Below are 19950 nucleotides of genomic sequence, written 5' to 3' on the forward strand. Positions count from 1 at the left end.
TCAATATGTACCTTTTTTTAATCTGGCTTCTCTTGTTTAACCTAATGTTTTTGAGATTCATCCATATTGTTGGGTATATCAAAAGTTTGTTCTTTGTCTTTATATACAAATTTTAAATCCATTCAGTTGATGGATTTTGAATTGTTTCCAGTTTCAGGCTGTTATGAATAAGTCTACTTTAAACATTCCTATCTATGACTTATTGTTGACATATGCTTTTTTTCTCTTGGGTAAATACCTAGGAGTGGCATTGCTGAATCCTAGGGAAGATATATGTTTAACTTTTAAGAAATTTCCGAAGAGTTTCTCAAAGTGGTTGGACCGTTTTATACTGTTTGCCAGTAGTAGATGAGAGTTCTAGTTGCCCCACATCCTCCCTAGCATCTGATATTGCTGATCTTTTTAAATTTTAGCCATTCTATTAATATTAGGTGTGAATCAACATCTCATTGTGGCTTTTATTTGTATTTCCCTAATAACCGATGATGTCTACCACTTTTTCAGGTGTTCCTTGGCCTCTTTTGTATTTTCTTTTGTGAAATGTTTGTCTTTTATCCATTTTAGAAATCACATTGCTTACTTTTTATTGTTGTTTTGTGGGAGTTCTTTCCTGGATATAAATCCTTTGTCAAGATGTATGTGCTGTATATTTCTTTACCAGCTTCTGACTTGACCATTCACTTTCTTAATTGAGTCTGTGGTTGAGCAGAAAATTTTGGTTTTGGTTGTAATTGATGAAATCCAGTTTATTATTTTATAATAATTTGTTCTTTTTGTATCTGGTCCCAAAAATCTGTGCCTACCTCAAGATCCTGATAGTGTTGTCCTGTGTTTTCTCCTAGAAACTTGTTTCCGAGTTTTGTTTAGGTCTATAATATATTTAAAGTTCATTTGTGGAATGAAATAGAGGTCAAAGCTCTTTTTTTAAGACAGTTTTTTTTTTTTTTTAAGACGTACCATTTGGGGAAAAACAAGACTTTCCTTTTGTCATGTTGAATTTACTTTGGCACCTTGGTCAAAAGTTCGGTTTTTCATATTTGTGTGGGCTATTTCTGGATTCTCGGTTCTCTTCCACTGATCTATTTGCCCATCTTGATGCCAATATCACACTTGATTACTATAACTTAAGTCTTGAAATCAAGTAGTGTTAGCCCTCCAGCTTTATTCTTTTTCAAAGTTGTTTTGGCTATTCTACATCCTTTGAATTTCCATATAATCTTTAGAATCATCTTTTCTACTTCCTCAAAAGAGCCTGAGAATGGAGAGTTTAACAATATTGAATTTCTCAATCAATGGACATTTATCTGGGTTATCTTTAACTGCCAATAATATTTTGTAGTTGTTAGGGTAGAAGTCTTGGGTTAGATTTACTGGTAGATATGTGATGTTTTGATGCTATTGTAAATAATATTGTTTGCTTTTATATTTTTATTTTTTATTATGTTGTTGCTAGTATATAGAAATGTAGTTGATTTTGTATGTTGATCTTACGTCCTGCAACCTTACTAAATCTGCTTATTAGTTTTCATAGTTTGTATGTCTTTTATGATTTTCTACATATACAATTATGCCATATGCACGGAACAATTTTACTTTTTCTAATCCTGTATGCCTTTTCTCTTTCTCTTGCCTTATTGTACTGGCTAGAACCTTCAGCATAATGTTGGATAGAAGTGGTGAGAGCAGACATTCTAACTTGTTCTCAATCTTAGGAGAAACATGTCTAGCCTTTAGGTTTTTAGTAAATGCCCTTTATCAGATTGAGGAAGATCTCTTCTATTCTTTGTTTCTTGAGTTCTTTTTAAATATCGTGAATGGGTGTTGAGTGTTGTAAATGCTTTTTTCTTGCATCTATTGAAAGAGATATAATTTTTCTCTTTTATTCAGTTTATGAGGTTGTATATTACATTGTTTTTTTTTTCTAATTGTAACCTAACTTTACATTCCTGGGATAATTCATACTAAGTGTGCACCTTATTTTTAATTCCCCCAATGTTTGTCCCAAAATTGCTGGAAATTTTAATTTGGCTAGCAGATGTTAATATACAGATGTTTTATTCAAGTAGCAACATTTATTTCACATATACTATCCAGTGACACTAAAATAATTACTGGAAAAGCCAATGTAAGTAAAATATTGTCCCTACTCTCAAAGAATCACAGCCTATTGGAAAAGTCAGATATGTAGATAATACGTAAATAATGTACAAATATAGTGATAAATCTTTGCCAAAAAAGTAGTGAAATAGAAAAAAAGATGTGTAGTGTCTTGCCTACCCTATATTGATAAGGAGAAGGATCCTGGAAAAGGTGATACCTAAAGTGTTTTAAAGAGATTAACCAAGTAGAAGGGATTAAAGGGAGGAAGGGCACAGCCTGAACAGAGACATAAAGCTAAGACACACCATTGTGCTTCAGGGAAACTGCTAGTAGTTCGCTGTTGTTATAACATAAAGTACAAAGTTTGGTATGATGAATGATGAGATTATGGAAGTATCAGCCACATCATTGCAAGCTTTATGTGCCACATGAAGGAGCGCGTCCGTTGTTCTGTGAGTGATGCGGAGCCATTGCCAGATTTTAAGAAAGGGAGAGTGGCACGCTCAGGTTTGCATTTTAATCAGAACCCTATGGCAGATGTGTGGAAGATGTATTTGAAAGGGCTAAGACTGGAGGCAGGAAGATAAATTAAGAAAAAAAAATAGTGAAATTTTGCACCTTAGCCATGAGAGAAATGGAGAGAAAGGGTCAGATTTGAGAAATATTTAGGAAATAAAACTGGCAGGACTTGGTGATGAACTCATTAGAGAATGAGTAAAGAAAGAGGGTGTAATAGTTGCGTAGATATCTGAGCCTATTTGGGCTTCTATAACAAAATACCAGAGACTGGGTAGGTTATAAACAACAGAAATGTATTTTTCACTATACTGGAAGCTGAGTAGGTGAAGATAAAGGTGTTAGCCGACTTGGTGTCTGGTGAGGATCGACTTCCTAGTTCATAGATGGTATCTTCTCACTGTGCCCTTACGTGATGGAAGGGGGTGAGCTAACTCTCTTTTTATTAGGGTACTAATCCCATTCATGAGGGCAGAGCCCTCATGACTTAGTCATCTCCCAAAGTCTCCACCTCCTAATACCATCCCCTTGGGGGTTAGGATTTTAACATAGGCATTCTGAGTACACAGAAACAGTCAGGCTGTAGCACTAAGACGGCAATATCAAAGTACCACTAATTGGGTGGCTTAGAACAAGAGAAATTTATTGTCTCACAGTTCTAGAGTCTAGAAATATGCAGTCAAGTTGTTTTCAGGGCCATGCTCCCTCTAAGACTCTGGGTAGAAGCCTTTGTCTTCTGGTGGTAAGAGTTGTTCCTTGACTTCCCCTGACTTGTGGCTGCATCACTCCAGTCTCTGCCTCTGTAGTCTCATGGTGTTTTCCCTGTGTGTCTCTGTCTTCATATAAAGATACCAGTCATATTGGATTGGGGCCCACCCTACTCCAGTATTGCTTCATCATAAACGATCATATCTGCAATGACTCTATTTTCAAATAAGGTCACATTCTGAGGTACTTGGGGTTACAACTTCAACTTATCTTTTTAGGGGACACAATTCAACCCATAACAGACGATAAAGTCAAAACTGTGTTTAGTTTGCTACCTAAGGGTCTATAGGATATTGCCACTGGTGAGATAGGAAACACAGGTATAAGAGCTAGAAGATGAATTCAATTTTCTAAAGGACATACAGGAAGAGCTGTTTTAGGAATCAGTTCTACAGGTTTGAAGTGCATCTCTTTAAGATAGAAACAAGCTGTTATGACTTACGGGTAGCATCAGTAATTGGCTTCATGTTTTCATCGTTGAGAACATGAGATGAAGGTTCACAAAAGAGTTTTATAGCAACTGTTACTCTGGCAGCGCTGGTGATCTCTATTTTGAGCTGTTATCCTATCATTCTCGGTAATTTTAGAACCATCAGTCGGGAAGTGTTCTTTATCAAAACTGAGTCATTTTAATACCAACCCACAAAAATAAAAACTAAAAAAATTTAAAAAAAATCGAATCATTATAATAAACACCTAAACCACCAACACAATAGCTTGAAAAAGTTGTCAAATTTTCTTAAGACTAATATGGGTAAATATTGTTTTAATATAAAAAATAATAGATGTTAGACATTCAGACATCCTCAATTTGGAACAAACAATATATTCCCTTTTTAAAAACATTCTTTCTCGATGTGTTAACGTTTACAACTATAGTTAACATCTTCATTATGTGAATAAACAAAATAATCATAGTTTACTATTGTTAACATCAATTTTATATTTTTAAGAATGTTTTTAACTTTAAATATTTTAAATATTTGATTTAGAAAATATCGTCACACAAGTATGTTCCTTTTGTGCATCTCATTGAATTTAGTACCATCTGTTTGTTTTCTACCGACTTGAAATGCTTCAAAATTTATTTGTCCAAAACTCTAAAACTATTTTTAATTCCTAATTGGATTTTTCTCTTAATGCAGGAGGTCTTGCTGGAGTTGCTAGAACAATGTGTGGATGGCTTATGGAAGGCAGAACGTTATGAAATAATTTCTGAGATTTCCAAGTTGATCATTCCAATTTATGAGAAACGTCGTGAGTTTGAGGTAGGCAATTTGAACATTTTTATCGTTGACTTATGTATTTTATTTTGGTTTTAGGGAAAACAGTAATATAGTTCTGTTACTATTATTCGACTTGTGTCCTCGGAAGAATATAAGGTTCATTACATTATGACTTTTGCATTTTATCATAGAGTATAGATAGTCTATCATTTTGACACATTTGTCCAATTTCAAAGTGACAATCCCTAAAAATGCTATTAAATCCTGAGATTTTTTAATGTTTTCACCACAAAGGAATGATAAATATTTGAGATGATACATTTACTAATTACCCTGTTTTGATCATTACACAATGTTGGCATGTATGGAAACAACATTTCCCCCATAAATTGTACCCCATAAATATGTACAGTTATTATGTGTCAATTAATGACAACATAAAACTTCCTCTGGTCCTGCTTATGAAAATAAAGTAAAACTTAAAACATCCTACCTTATATTCATTTATATTTTCCAAATGAAATTAAGGGTAAAAGATCCAAAATAGAAATTGAGATTTAAATTAGACCAGTGGTTCTGAAAAAAAATTTTTTTTTTGAGATGGAGTCTCGCTCTGTTGCCCAGACTGGAGTGCAGTGGCGCAATCTTGGCTCACTGCAACCTCTGTCTCCCGAGTTCAAGCAATTCTCCTGCCTCAGCCTTCCAAGTAGCTGGGATTACAGGCATGCACCACCACGCCCCGCTATCTTTGTATTATTAGTAGAGACGGGGTTTCACCATGTTGACCAGGCTTGTCTCGAACTCTTGACCTCAAGTGATCCTCCCGCCTTAGCTTCTCAAAGTGTTGGGATTATAGGCGTGAGCCACTGTGACCGGCCTGAAAATATTTTTATCTAGCAACCTCCCCTCTTCCTCTCAGAGCATAAAATAATCAGTGTTGTTTTCACTAAACCTTCACTTCAAAAAGCTGTCAAATTTCCATGTTACCCAGGGAAGAGGCATAGACATGATTCTATTCTTTATAATTTAGCGGAGAGACTAAAGGTGCTGGCAAATGACAGTGGGGTAGGTAATAATACACTAGTAATAGCCCTATTATGAGAATTTTAAAATTTTGATTTGCCAGATAAACTATTGATAAAGTTTAGTTAATAAAGAATAGTAGTATAATGCACAGCAATTACCACCAGCACTAAACAGGATTTTTAAAATATTCAAGTCTCTTAGTCCATATCATAATTTCTGTTGCTACTATGCTGGGAAGGGATGATTTAGGATTCAAGCCATTTTAAAAAAGCAAGGCAATTTATTCTTTTTTTTGTTTTTTATTTTATTTATTTATTTATTTTGAGACGGAGTCTTGCTCTTTGGCCCAGGCCGGACTGCAGTGGTGCTATCTCGGCTCACTGCAAGCTCCACCTCCCGGGTTCACGCCATTCTCCTGCTTCAGCCTCCTGAGTAGCTGGGATTACAGGCGCCTGACTAATATTTTTTTGTATTTTTAGTAGAGGCAGGGTTTCACCGTGTTAGCCAAGATGGTCTTGATCTCCTGACCTTGTGATCCGCCCGCCTTGGCCTCCCAAAGTGCTGGGATTACAGGCCTGAGCCACCGTGCCTGGCCTGGCAATGTATTCTTAAATAAAGCAGTTAGGCCTTTCCTTGTTGACGTAGTTTCTGAGAGTGAACACACATAGATTTAATATAATCTGAGTAGTGTTTTCATCTCGCCTCCAAACTAGCTCTGATCAAACTCACTTTTTCTTCCCAGATTCTAGGTCTTCCTCTCTCTGCCATACTTTTGGTGTATATGGGGCATGCCTGAAAACTCATAGTAGAATTCAAGTGAATATATTAATAAGCTGAAGTATAGGTCATACAGATGGCAAAGAATAGCCTATGAGACAAAACCAGATTTGCCATTACCCCTCCTATCAAAGCATTACATCTGAAGAACCTTTGTAGTAATTTCAAAATAAAGTCCCCATTTTTTGACTCTTAGGATGAAGGAAGTTCTGGCTGTTAGAAACCCAGGGAGCCTTTTGCTACTTAGCCAACCAACAGGGAAGAAAGAAAAATATATCTTCTTTACACATTAAAGGAAATGATGTTTTCTACAGGGGAACTACTCCTATTTCCTTGGAGGGGTGTAAGGGTCTGTATAAATCCCCTAGCACTCTGTATAGATGAAGTAATTGTGTTTAAGACTGATGTAGCTGGAGCATGATATACACGCCTGTGATTCCGGCCACTTGGGAGACTGAGGTAGGAGGATTGCTTAAGTCCAGGAGATTGAGGCTTCAGTGAGCTATGATTGAGACACTGCACTCCAGCCTTGGCTACAGAACAAGATCCAATCTCAAAACAAAACCAAAAAGTAGAACACTGATGCATACTCTTTCAGTGTATCTCTATGGAATGGGCTGAAAACTATCAGAGATAGCAGCCAAAGTAAGGAAGATTTCCCTCCAATTGAGCTCAATTATAAAAGATAATATGGGAGGAATTTTAGAGAAAGAAGCTTGTGTGTTTTTCCTTTTTTGTTGAGGTGAAATTTATATAACATACAATTAACCATTTTAAAGTATAGAAATCCTGTTATCCTATCATTCTCAGTATGCACCCACCACCTCTTTCTAGTTTTAAAACTTTTTCATCTCCCCAGAAAAACACTCCATACCCATTAAGTAATTACTCCCCACCCCACTCCCATTTTCCAATAACCACTAACCTGCTTTCTGGATTTGCTTATTCTGGATATGTCATATAAGAGGAATACAGATTGAGCCTCTCTAATCTGAAAATTCGAAATCATAAATGCTCCCAAATCTGAAACTGTTTGAGCATGGTCATGGTGCTCAGTGGAAATGCTCATTGGAACATTTTGGATATCAGATTTTCAGATTAGACATGTTCAATTGGTAAGTCCAATGCAAATATTTCAAAATCTCAAACACTTCTGGTCCAAAGCATTTCAGATAAGGGATACTCAGCCTGTGATATTATATGTGACCTTTTATGTCTGGCTTCTTTCAGTTAGCATAATTTTTTTTTAATTGAGACAGAGTCTCACTCTGTCATCCAGGTTGGAGTACAGTGGCATGATCTCAGCTCACCGCAACCTCCGCCTCCTGGGTTCAAGCAATCCTCACACTTCAGCCTCCCAAGTAGCTGGGCGGTGCACACCACCACTCCCGGCTAATTTTTGTATTTTTAATAGAGATGGGGTTTCACCATGTTGTCCAGGCTGGTCTCAAACTCCTGACCTCAAGTGATCCACCTGTCTCAGCCTTCCAAAGTGCTGGGATTACAGGCGTGAGCCACCGCACCTGGCCTGTTAGCATAATATTTAGAGGTTCATGTATCAGTTGTAGCATATATCAGAACTTCATTCTTTTTTATGGCTGAGTAAGATTCCATTGTATGGATATACTGCAGATTGTTTATCCATTCATCCATTGATGGACATTTGGGTTGTTTCACCTTTTGTCTATTATGAATAGTGCTGTTGTAAACATTCATGTGCAAGTTTCTGTGTGGATATATATTTTCAATTCTCTTGAATATATACTAGGGAGTAGAATTGCTGGATCATTTGGTAATTCTATGTTTAACTTTTTGAGGACCCACGAAGCTGTTTTCCACAGTGGCTGTACCGTTTTACATTTCGATCATCAGTGTTCTAGGATTCCTATTACTTCATATCCTTACCAACATTTTTTATTTTCTGTTTGTTTTATTTTGTTTTATAAAATCCATCCTAGTGCATGTGAAGTGGCACCTCATTGTCTTGGTTTGCATTTCCTTAATGACAGTGAGATTGAGTGTCTTTTCGTGTCCTTCTTGGCTGCTTGTACATCTTTGGAGCAATGTCTATTCAGGTCATTTGCCCATTTTTAAAATTGGTTTGCATATATTTTGTTGTTGAGTGGTAAGAAGTCCTTAAATATTCTGGGTACTAAACCCTTATCAGATCTGTGATTTGCATATATTTTCTTCCATTCTGTAGGTCGTCTTTCACATTTTTGATAATGTTCTTTGCACAACGTGCTCTCTTTTTCTGGAAGTGCGGAAAAACATATCCTTTGGAAATATCTGTGAACTTGCATAAAAGCAGTCCTCACTGCAGCTTACACCATTGCTTATTTTTATATTTGCATTTTATTTTCCTTTTTAAATACATGGATTGTTTATTCTCATAGCTCTCTACCTGAGGGCTCAAGCAAAGCATTTGGCTGCCCTTTCAGTTAAAAAATTCCGATCCTGTAGAAAATAGTAGTTGATAATACAGTATTTCAAAATTTAAAATTTCCATTGAGATGTGAATGAAATGAAGCATGATATTAAGAAATACATTGTCATTGAGGAACAGAAAACCACATACCGCGTGTTCTCACTCAAGTGGGAGTTGAACAATGAGAACCCATGGACACAGAGGGGGGAACAACTCACACAGGGCTTGTTGTGGGGTGGGGGGTGAGGGGAGGGAACTTAGAGGATGGGCCAATAGGTGCAGCAAACCACCATGACACACATCTATCTATGTAACAAACCTGCATATTCTGCACATGTATCACCCCCTTTTTTTTTTAGAAGAAATTTCTTTTAAAAAGAAATACAGTGTTATTTTACCATTTTAAGTTCTACCCTTAGACCTAAAGTTGTTGAGGACTTTGTCTGATTGTTACAAAGGGAGATGAGTATGAATGGCCCCACCAAGACCATTTTGAAAAGAATATACTGGTGCTTTTTATTTTTGTACATTCATCTTGAAGACATTTAGTAATTAAACAAAAAACAAAGCTGATTTGTATATTTTTATTTTTCAGAAACTTACTCAAGTTTATAGAACTCTTCATGGAGCTTACACAAAAATTCTGGAAGTTATGCATACAAAAAAGAGACTTTTAGGCACTTTCTTCAGAGTTGCCTTTTATGGCCAAGTAAGTGTACTTGAATTCATAAAGTTTTCCTTTTTAAACATTCACCTTTGAATTACTAGTTTACTATAGCAGCTAGGATTCTATCCAGATAGAGTGCCTATTACAACAGCAGGGAGCCTCTTTTGTATGTATAAAGTTCACTTTGGTTCTCATATCTAAACCCTTCAGGTCAGAATACAACAGAAAAGGTTTTGATTTCTGTCAGTTTCATTTTCTGTTAAGCTTTTTAAAGTACATATTAAATATATAGTAGTTAAAACTTTTAAATAAAAAACAGGTAAGTGTACAGGGAAGGAAAAAACCTAGTTTGGAAATCTTCCTCAGGCCATATGTTTATGTGATTATAAATTTGAAAATTACCAGGAATTTAAAAATTCTCATGTATTTGAAATTAAAAGGGTAAATACAAGCATGGGACTTTTAGTAATATTATTCAAAATGTATTTCAAATATATTATTACTAGTTATTTAGTAGATTTTCTTTAAATGTTGTGTTTGCTCATATTATTTATAAGTTATTATTTGTTTAACTTTATAATAGTCTTTTTTTGAAGAAGAAGATGGAAAGGAGTACATCTATAAAGAACCAAAGCTCACTGGCCTCTCAGAAATTTCCTTGAGACTTGTTAAACTTTATGGTGAAAAGTTTGGTACAGAGAATGTCAAAATAATTCAGGACTCAGACAAGGTAACACATACCCTACATGTTGAAATCATTATTTGTTAGTTCCAGGCATTGTACATTGCTCCTGACTTTTTCCTTTTTTAACTGGTAGAGAAGCATGAAAACAGAGCTTTCCAGATAATAAAAGAAAGAACAGGGGCTTTGGAGTCAGAGATACCAAGCTTCAGATCTCTACTCTCTGCCACTCACTAGCTGTGTGACCATGGGGAAGGTACTTAACTCTCTGTGCTTCATCGTTCTTAGTAATAAAATGGAGATAATAATAGTAGTATTTTCCTCATGAGGTTGTTGTATGGATTAAATGAGTTAATATATGGAAAGTATAATCACTTTCCTGGTACATAAAAAGCATTCACTAATAATAGCAAGCTAGCATGCTCACTAAAGGTTAGATATTATTGTAAATGCTATTGTACATCATGATTCTCCGTTACATCATGATTAAAATCACCTTGGGGCACACATTTTATTCTAAGATATCCTTAGTTCAGTAATAGTGACTGTAGTTAACATTTGCAATGAAATAGGTTTAGGAGAGATCCTTGAGCCTTGCTCTAAAGGTTATCCATCCCACTAGGCCCTGCCAAGGCATAGTGAGGAGGCTTATATTATAGCAAGAGAGGCCCTTTCCTAGGAAATGCATAGTTCCCTATAGACAGGATTTGGGGGAAGCACTGTAGGAATGCCTGACTGTCCTTAGTTGCCTTGGGTGTGCCCAGACTTAGAGCTGATTTTTAAGGGTAGGAAGGACATATAAAGTTCAAGATTTGTATCCACAGTGATATTTACTGAGTGACTATGATATGCGCAGTGCTATGCAGAACACTTAAAAGCTAGCAGGAAGCATTACCAGAGTGAAAAAGCCCATGGCTATTGTAAAGACACTTCATTGTCTACCACGAAAATAATCTCTTCACTTTGTATACTTACATATATCTCTTGGAGATGACTTTATCTTAAACGTATGCCTAAGACATTTAAAAATAGATTTGGTGGTAGTTTCAACGTAATATATGGCAAACACTCTCTACTTCTTTCCTTATCAGTTTCACTATTTTGTGTTGTTTCGTTGAATTGAGACAACAGAAGATTTTCTCCCCTTGCAGCCAGATAGTGTAAGACTTGTTCCCACAATATTGATTACTGTATAAATGGAAAGGTAATGAAAAGTCAGACTTTCTGTGCAACATGCAGTTTTCTACCTTATTCTGCCTCTGAAAACTGGGCCAAAGAATGCTAGCGACAAACCACTACAGGTGGCTGGACTCCTGATGTTTGTTATGTATCATATTTTAGTAGTTCCCCACAGGCAACAGACATAATAAGCAGTTCTGGCTTTTAAAATATATTTATTGTTTTCTCAATTTGTGAAAATAAAAATTAAAAATATTCTTTTCCCTTGCCAAAGAACAAAATCTGCTTAAGGGCAAAGGCAATTTGAAGAGGAGTTTGGCAATATCTTCCAATATTTTAAATGTATGTGTCCTTGGACCCAACAATTTCACATTTAACATTTTATCTTGTAGATGTACACATATAAATATATATGTTTAAAGTTGTTCACTGCCACAAAATTTATATAGCAAAAACCTGGAAGCAGTCTAAATGTCCATATGGTTAAAGAAATGGTGGTATTACCCATATAATGGATATAACCACCTAGACATTAAAAAGCATGAGAGATTTGTAAGTGTCCATATGAATCTATCAAGATGTATATTTTTTTCTTTTCTTTTTATTTTATTTTATTTTTTTTGAGACAGAGTCTTGCTCTGTCACCCAGGCTGGAGTGCATTGGTGCCATCTTGGCTTACTGCAACCTCCGCCTCCTGGGTTTAAGCAATTCTCCCACCTCAGCCTCCCTAATAGCTGGGATTACAGTCGCTCACCACCACACCTGGCTAATTTTTGTATTTTTAGTAGAGCTGGGGTTCCACCATGTTGGCCAGGATGGTCTCGAACTCCTAACCTCAAGTGATCCACCCACCTCAGCCTCCCAAAGTGCTGGGATTATAGGCCTGAGCCACCATGCCTGGCCGCTTTTAATTTTTTTCGAGACAGGGTCTGGCTCTGTCGCCCAGGCTGGAGTGCTGTGGCACGATCACAGCTCATGGCAGCCTTGACCTCCTGTGCTCAAGCGATCCTCCCACCTCAGCCTCTTGAGTAGCTGGGACTACAGGTGTGCACCACCACACCTGGCTTATTTTTGTTTCTTGTGGGGTTTTTTTGTGTGTGTGTGTGGAGACGGGGTCTCACTATGTTGCCCAGGCTGGTCTCAAACTCCTGGGTTCAAGCAATCCTCCTGTCTTAGCCTCCTGAATAGGTGGGACTACAGGTGTGTTACCACCATACCCCAGCTAATTTTTTTATGTTTCTTAGAGACAGGGTCTTGCTATGTTGCCCAAGCTGGTCTCAATCTCCTGCGCTCAAGCAATCCTCCTGTCTTGGCCTCCCAAGCCCTCGGATTACAGGCACGAACCACTGCAACTGGCCCCATGTAAATCTTTTAACTAAGCAATTTCTTTTCTAGGAATTTATCCTAAGGAAAAAATCAGAAAAAAATGCACACAGTTTTAAATACAAGGATGTTCATCAGAACATTATTTACAATAGCAAAAAGTTGGAAAACAGCCTGTCTCCACTAATGAGAGAATGGTCCAATAAGTCATGTTTATCCATACAGCCATTAAAAGTAATGTCAGTGACTATAGTATAAACTGTTGGCCAGACATGGTGGCTCATGCCTATAATCCCAACACTAGGAGGCTGAGGCAGGAGGATCACTTGTGCCCAGGAGTTCCAAGCTAGCCTCAGCAACACAGGGAGACCTGATTTCTACAAAAAAATTTAAAAATTAGCCAGGTATGGTAGTGCATGTCTATGGTCCCAGCTACATGGGAAGCTGAAGTGGGAGGATCACTTGAGCCCAGGAGGCTGAGGCTGCAGTGAGACAGGATCACACCACTGCACTTGAGCCTGGGCAACAGAGCGAGACTCCATCTCAAAAATAAATAAATAAACTATGATACCTGTGTTTTTATTGAGGTGTAATTCACATAATGCACAATCAAAACTGTTTAGTCTGACCTCAATTTTCTGAATACATATGCATAGAAGAAAGATGAGAAGGAAATATATAAAAATGTGAATAATGATCATTGCTGGGTAGTAGGATTACAGTAATTTTTTTTTTTTTGGAGACAGAGTTTCACTTTGTCGCCCAGACTGGAGTGCAGTGGCGCGATCTCGGCTCACTGCAACCTCCGCCTCCCAAGCTCAAGTGATTCTCCTGCCTCAGCCTCCTGAGTAGCTGGGACTACAGGCTCATGCCACCCCGCCTGGCTAATTTTTGTGTTTTTAGTAGAGACAAGGTTTCACCATGTTGGCCAGGCTGGTCTCAAACCCCTGACCTCAAGTGATCCACCCGCCTCGGCCTCTTAAAATGCTGGGATTACAGGCATGAGCCACCGTGCCTGGCCAATTACAGTAATTTTTAATTTCTTCGTATGTTTCTGTAGTCTCCAAATAGATTTCTGTAACTTCTTTATAATCAGAAGTAAGTGATTTTTAAAAAGAAGAATGAAGATGCCCTTTATTGGAAACACAATTATAATGGCAATGTTCCTCACTTGGTCTCAAAGAAGTTAGTAGGTTACCTTATCTCCTTTTCCCTTCCACTGAATAAAATAAAAAATAAAATAAAATAAATAAATAAAAACTTTCTTATTTTATAGGTAAATGCCAAAGAGCTTGATCCAAAATATGCTCATATACAAGTTACTTATGTGAAGCCTTACTTTGATGACAAAGAACTCACAGAAAGGAAGACCGAGTTTGAAAGAAATCATAATATCAGCAGATTTGTTTTTGAGGCCCCTTACACTTTATCAGGCAAAAAACAGGGCTGTATAGAAGAACAGTGCAAACGCCGTACAATCTTGACAAGTAAGTACAATTTTACATGTTAACTTCTTATTTGTCTTGGTCTTTTTCAGCATACACGAGTAGCAGCTGGCCAGCTGGAACATACAACTGAAATTTTAATTATTATTTGTTCTGCTGTTCAGTTACAAGTTTGCACGAGCACGTCCATGTGATAAACCATCATTTTCCCATATGTCATCCATGATTGCCCAGAGGTGTCTCATAAAGAGAGTTTCTCTCTGAATCCTGAAGTACTATATGGGACCCTAAGTCATCTTCTAGATAAAGGATGGGGAGAGTTAAGCACAATAGAGTTTTTTCTTTAATTTGGCTGTTTGAACAAATGATTTTCTAAAGTCAGTAAATCAATCTTAACATTTTAATAGCTTCAAACTCGTTTCCTTACGTGAAGAAGAGGATTCCTATTAACTGTGAACAGCAGATTAATTTAAAACCAATTGATGTTGCCACTGATGAAATAAAAGATAAAACTGCAGAGCTGCAAAAGCTTTGCTCCTCTACTGACGTGGACATGATTCAGCTCCAACTTAAATTGCAGGGCTGTGTTTCTGTGCAGGTACGTTGGTCATCCAACATGTATTGAATGTTTCTTGATGTTTCTTTTGGTTTTATAAGGGCACAGAGCAAGCATTAATTGTAATTATGTGTTGGGCACTTACTGAGTGCAAAAACCTGTGCATTATTTTTTGTTCATTTAATGAAGATATTACATTGAATTTTTAAAAGTTTTGTGTTATGTCAGAGGACTTTAACATAAGTCCGATGACTGTAGCGAAGCCCTGTATGTACATATCAGAAATCACTAACTTACTAGAATATCATCTTTGTAGATTATTTTCTTTAGTTAATGGTTTTTTGAAATAAACTTGTAATAAGCATATATTTCTCAGATATGGATTTCTTGTATATTTTGGGATTTTTAATAAAAAAGAGAAATGCCAAAACTTCTTTTGATTATTGCATTCTGGAAACACTCTCATTTTTCTTCTATTGTAATATAGGTCAATGCTGGTCCATTAGCATATGCAAGAGCTTTCTTAAATGACAGCCAAGCTAGCAAGTATCCACCTAAGAAAGTGAGTGAGTTGAAAGACATGTTTAGGTAAGTGTTTTATAGTTTTCAGGTTAGACCCGTGTTCGTTTTCTCTATTTTCTTCTTTTAAAAAACAACAAAGTATTGACCAAATAATACCCCTCCAAAAAGGGACATTCTCTGTGGTCTTTTACAATATCTAAGTGACCTCCTAATGGCACTTTGAGCAAATGTGTGATCAGTTTCATCCTGCAGGACATTAACAATACCCTAGTGACCCAAGAGATTAAATATGCCAGTTTACTATATTGCTTTGAATATTTTAAGTGACACAAACACAAGCCTATGTTCCTTATGTGCTTTCCTTCTTCACCCAATTGACCTCCTGTTACAGCATTTCAGACCATTTGGGGTAGGAATAGAAGTGGGGCAGGAAAGATTGCATAGGCTCACTCCAGTCCCCTGTCCTTACTTCTACTTGGACTCTGCCAAACTAGGGCATGCAATATCTTGTCTTCAGTGAGCGGCTCTGTAAGCTTAGGCATGTATGAATGCTCCTACATTAGAGAAATATCTTTAATATATAAAAGTCTTCATTCAGAAGAAGAGAAACAGTTGAGTAATATGGACTAAGGAGAAAGATGATAACCTATCCACTCATTTGCCCCCGACTTATTTTGTTTACTTTTCCTGTCTGTGTTTTATCAGCTGTTCCAGAGTGCAGAGTAACCAGTAGTCATTCATTCACCAGTATTAATGCCTGGTACATGCAAAAGACTATTTGTTGCTATGACAGGGATATAAAACAAATGGACAATGAAGTACTTTGTCCCCTAAGACCTACACTCTAATTGTGGACATTAAACATAAACACATGAAATAATGGAAAAAGACTTTTATGATAGGTCATCAACTTTCTGTTCTCCTTCTTAGCAGCCCAGGGAAGATCCTTCATACCTGTACCACCCAGCACTGTACTAGCCACATAGTAAGCTCAAAATAAATTCTTTTTGAATGAATGACTCATTATTTATAGGTGCAAATTAATGTCAGCACAACTTTAGCTGATAGAATGCCAAGGAAATGATTGAGCAAGTAGGCTTTCCAGAGGGTATGTGTTTTCAGCCAAGTCTTGAAGGAGATAAGAAATGAAACCATAAGGCAAGGGTGGAAAGGAAAGAAGGCATTTCAGACTTAGGAAGAGACATTAAGAAATAAATGCACAGTGAGAAAATAGAGGATTCTGATCTTCTTCCTAGGCAAGCCATGGCTAAACTGAGTTATCAAATGGATTGTCAGTGATACTTCCTAAGAATAAATAATAAGACCTTTATCTTTGATATTCATCCACAGGAAATTTATACAAGCATGCAGCATTGCACTTGAACTAAATGAGCGGCTAATTAAAGAAGATCAAGTTGAGTACCATGAAGGGCTAAAGTCAAATTTCAGAGACATGGTAAAAGAATTATCTGACATTATCCATGAGCAGGCAAGTATTAGGGTGACTAAAACTGAAAACATGATCTGTGGGTCCCAAAATTGTTGCTTAGCAAAATATAATGGTTCAAAATGCATAACCTTAAAGTTATTAAGTCTATATTTTAAACTTTTTTCATATTATCTTTAATCATTTAAGTGATACAATACAAATCAAATTTGCAACAATTATCTAAAGTGGTTAGTGATGCAGTTATCTGTAAGAAACCATTTTGTTTTTTGTGCTCCAGTGTCAGAGGCAAGAGGTTGAACTGAGGTATACCGTTATCAAATAGATTACATAGTTTGTTTTTAGAAACTATCTAGTTGATGAGTTTCTATTCCTCATAATGCATAGAAAAAGCAGCAAAAATTCCTCCTTCACAAAAGATATGACAATTGCACATGCTATTTTAAGTGAGTATCTACTATATTACAGTTATTTCATTTGCATGCAGCTGCGTGACCTAGTGTTGAACTCTAAATTATTCAAATTGAAAACAAATTATTCAATGTACTGTTATTACTGTAATCAAGATATTCTGAGTGGTCATTTTATAAAATTTTGTTTTCCTTTTGAAGCATGGATTTTTCAAATCTACTGTCGTATTTCCCACTTGTCTGTATCAGTTATTCCCATAAAACATGGCTATTTCTCTTAGATATAGAGACCAATAATTTAGACTCTTAATATTGTATATTGATAGCTAACCAAGAAAACTCTTAGTTTCTATTGGCTTATATTTATGCAAGCCATCCTGTCATTATGAAACATATTTGGGTGTGCCTTACTTTTGGCAAATGTTGACTTTGTAGTGAATTGAGTTTCACATAAAAGAGAGCCACCTTGTAGTCATACACTTTGAGGCATATATTAATACTGAGAAGTAAGACAAGTGTTAATGTGTACTGAAATTTGAAATATTCTCTTGAGCTCCATAAATGATTACTTGACAAAAAGACATGACTGGATATTCCTTGTCCCCTTTCAGTGTAATCTGTTACAGAATACCAAAGTATATAGTCCTTTCAAAAACTTCTTCAAGCTTTTTTTTCTTTTTCTTTTTTTTTTTTTGAGACGGAGTCTCACTCTGTCGCCCAGGCTGGAGTGCAGTGGCGCAATGTCAGCTCACTGCAACCTCCGCCTCCCGGATTCAAGTGATTTCTCCTGCCTCAGCCTCCCAAGTAGCTGGGACTACAGGCACGTGCCACCATGCCTGGCTAATTTTTTTGTATTTTTAGTAGAGATGGGGATTTCACCATGTTAGCCAGGATGGTGTCGATCTCCTGACCTCGTAATCCACCCGCCTCGGCCTCCAAAAGTGGTGGGATTACAGGCGTGAGCCACCACGCCTGGCTGCTTTTGATTTTTAAAAGGATTTATATTATCATAAAGCTATAAATTACAGATTTCTCAGATAGAGTTGGGGGTGGTCATTGTAGCATCTGTTGGGTATGTTTTGTAATTTCTTAGCAATAAGTACCCTCCTTGCCTGTCACATCTGACCAGCGTAGATAATCAGTTATTCATCTCTTAACATTCTAGTATGCTTTCAGATTAGTGTCATGAGTTAATATTTTTGTAAGAGGAAATTTCTCTGTTATAAATTTTATTTAAGCCTTATGATTTTTAGCAACACAAATGATATGTCTCAATACTGCCACTATAGATCAATCTGTGGGCTTAATACTGAAGTTTCACAACTAACTTGAGAACCAAGTATTGAAAGCTTGAGACCTAAGTTAGGACTTTATGGTAAAGAGAGTGGATATAATGTATATAGCGTTTTTTACCTCAATCTACTTTAAGCACAAGATTTCTGTTGCTTTTTCTTTAGATTACACAAAATGGATCATTTAAAAAATATTTAAACTAATATGAATATCTATGTTTATATACTTACTGGAATACAATCTTTAAATTTTATATTTATGAAGTTCTTCCTTTCCAAGAAAAATCTTCTGTATCAATTAGCTTATACAATTATAATGTGTCTTTAGAAATATGCACTTAAGACTTTTATCTTCATTTACTATTATTTTCAAGTCTCCAGGGAAGGAACATAGGTATCTGCATGTTTCAAAAGTCCCATAGATGATTCTGAGAACCACTGTGTTAGATCATTCATAAACTCATATCAGAGCCTACCATTTAGAGCTCTTGTTATGACCATCTGTTAAAAAATATTTTAAAGATTGTGTTACCTCTCGCTTTTTATTGAATTTTGCATTTTACAGTCTTTGTTTTTCTTAATGAGTAACTAGATCTTTTCTGCTTTTTTGATATGCTGCCTTTGTAATACAGCTTTGAAGACTTAAGTCGGTAATGTTATTCTTTGCTCTCTCTGCTTTCTGTCTTTTTAAATAACTGTCAGTGATAAATTGAAATATGCCTGCAATTTCATATACACATTCTTTTTTTGGCAGTGGCTATTTTGCTTCATGATAACCATGCTGATTTCTTCTGTTTTAGATATTACAAGAAGACACAATGCATTCTCCCTGGATGAGCAACACATTACATGTATTTTGTGCAATTAGTGGTACATCAAGTGACCGAGGTTATGGTTCCCCAAGATACGCTGAAGTGTGAGGAAATGCAGATGTACGTGACAATGAGACTGACCTTTCTCAGGAATATTTGGAGCTGTGCAAATGTTAAAATTTAAAGATTTGATATACATGGAGTGTTTCTTCTCGACACCAAAATTTTCATGTGTTCCAACAGGGTGCTTACATATTTGTAAATAAGCAACTTGAAAGTGCCTGGAAAATTGCACCACTGTGCTTGGTTTGTACTTTTTTAGGTAAATCTATATGCTGAAAAGTAGAGCTCAAAAACAGTAGTTCAATTTGCTTAATTATTGCTTAAAATAATGGTACTATGTAAAATTGTATAATGGAATACAATAAAAGGTAAAACTTATTTGTAATTAGAAGTGAAAGAAATAATACTTTGAACTTAGCATTTTTCTTGACAAGAAGCTCAATTCATTATCATACTAATCCTTGGTAGGAGGAGAAGAAAATTGATAACATTTCCATAATACACGGATATTTAAAATTGGGGAGATCATTTGAATCCTTGCCAATTAGTAGTCAAGGCTGGGCTAAAGGAACCAAAAGCATTATTTCACAGAAAATTTCAAAAGGAAAAGATATACTTACAAATATACGAAGCTTAGGCTGGACACGGTGGCTCACGCCTGTAATCCCAACACTTTGGGAGGCTGAGGCAGGCGGATCATGAGGTCAGGA

At 36.4% G+C, this 19950-nt stretch overlaps 1 protein-coding gene across 4 annotated transcripts in view; it reads left to right on the forward strand.

Moving 5' to 3' along the window:
• DOCK11 (dedicator of cytokinesis 11) overlaps nucleotides 1-19618 on the forward strand; it is a 191259-nt gene extending 171641 nt beyond the window's left edge. For 2 of the 4 annotated variants that reach the window (XM_016943352.4, XM_016943353.4), the window contains 8 exons: nucleotides 4530-4652; nucleotides 9437-9550; nucleotides 10092-10238; nucleotides 13970-14180; nucleotides 14546-14736; nucleotides 15182-15282; nucleotides 16567-16705; nucleotides 19166-19618. In XM_016943352.4, coding sequence (XP_016798841.1) covers nucleotides 4530-4652; nucleotides 9437-9550; nucleotides 10092-10238; nucleotides 13970-14180; nucleotides 14546-14736; nucleotides 15182-15282; nucleotides 16567-16705; nucleotides 19166-19285 — 1146 coding nt within the window. In that variant the 3' untranslated portion in view covers nucleotides 19286-19618. Of the gene's footprint in view, nucleotides 1-4529; nucleotides 4653-8616; nucleotides 8798-9436; nucleotides 9551-10091; nucleotides 10239-13969; nucleotides 14181-14545; nucleotides 14737-15181; nucleotides 15283-16566; nucleotides 16706-18997; nucleotides 19016-19165 lie in introns of those variants that run through there. The other 2 variants (XM_016943356.3, XM_016943357.4) reach the window with 2 other exon arrangements.
• The last annotated feature ends 332 nt before the right edge of the window (nucleotides 19619-19950 follow it).

This window comes from Pan troglodytes, chromosome X (genome assembly GCF_028858775.2).
Source record: "Pan troglodytes isolate AG18354 chromosome X, NHGRI_mPanTro3-v2.0_pri, whole genome shotgun sequence".
In the NCBI taxonomy this organism is placed as follows: domain Eukaryota; kingdom Metazoa; phylum Chordata; class Mammalia; order Primates; family Hominidae; genus Pan; species Pan troglodytes.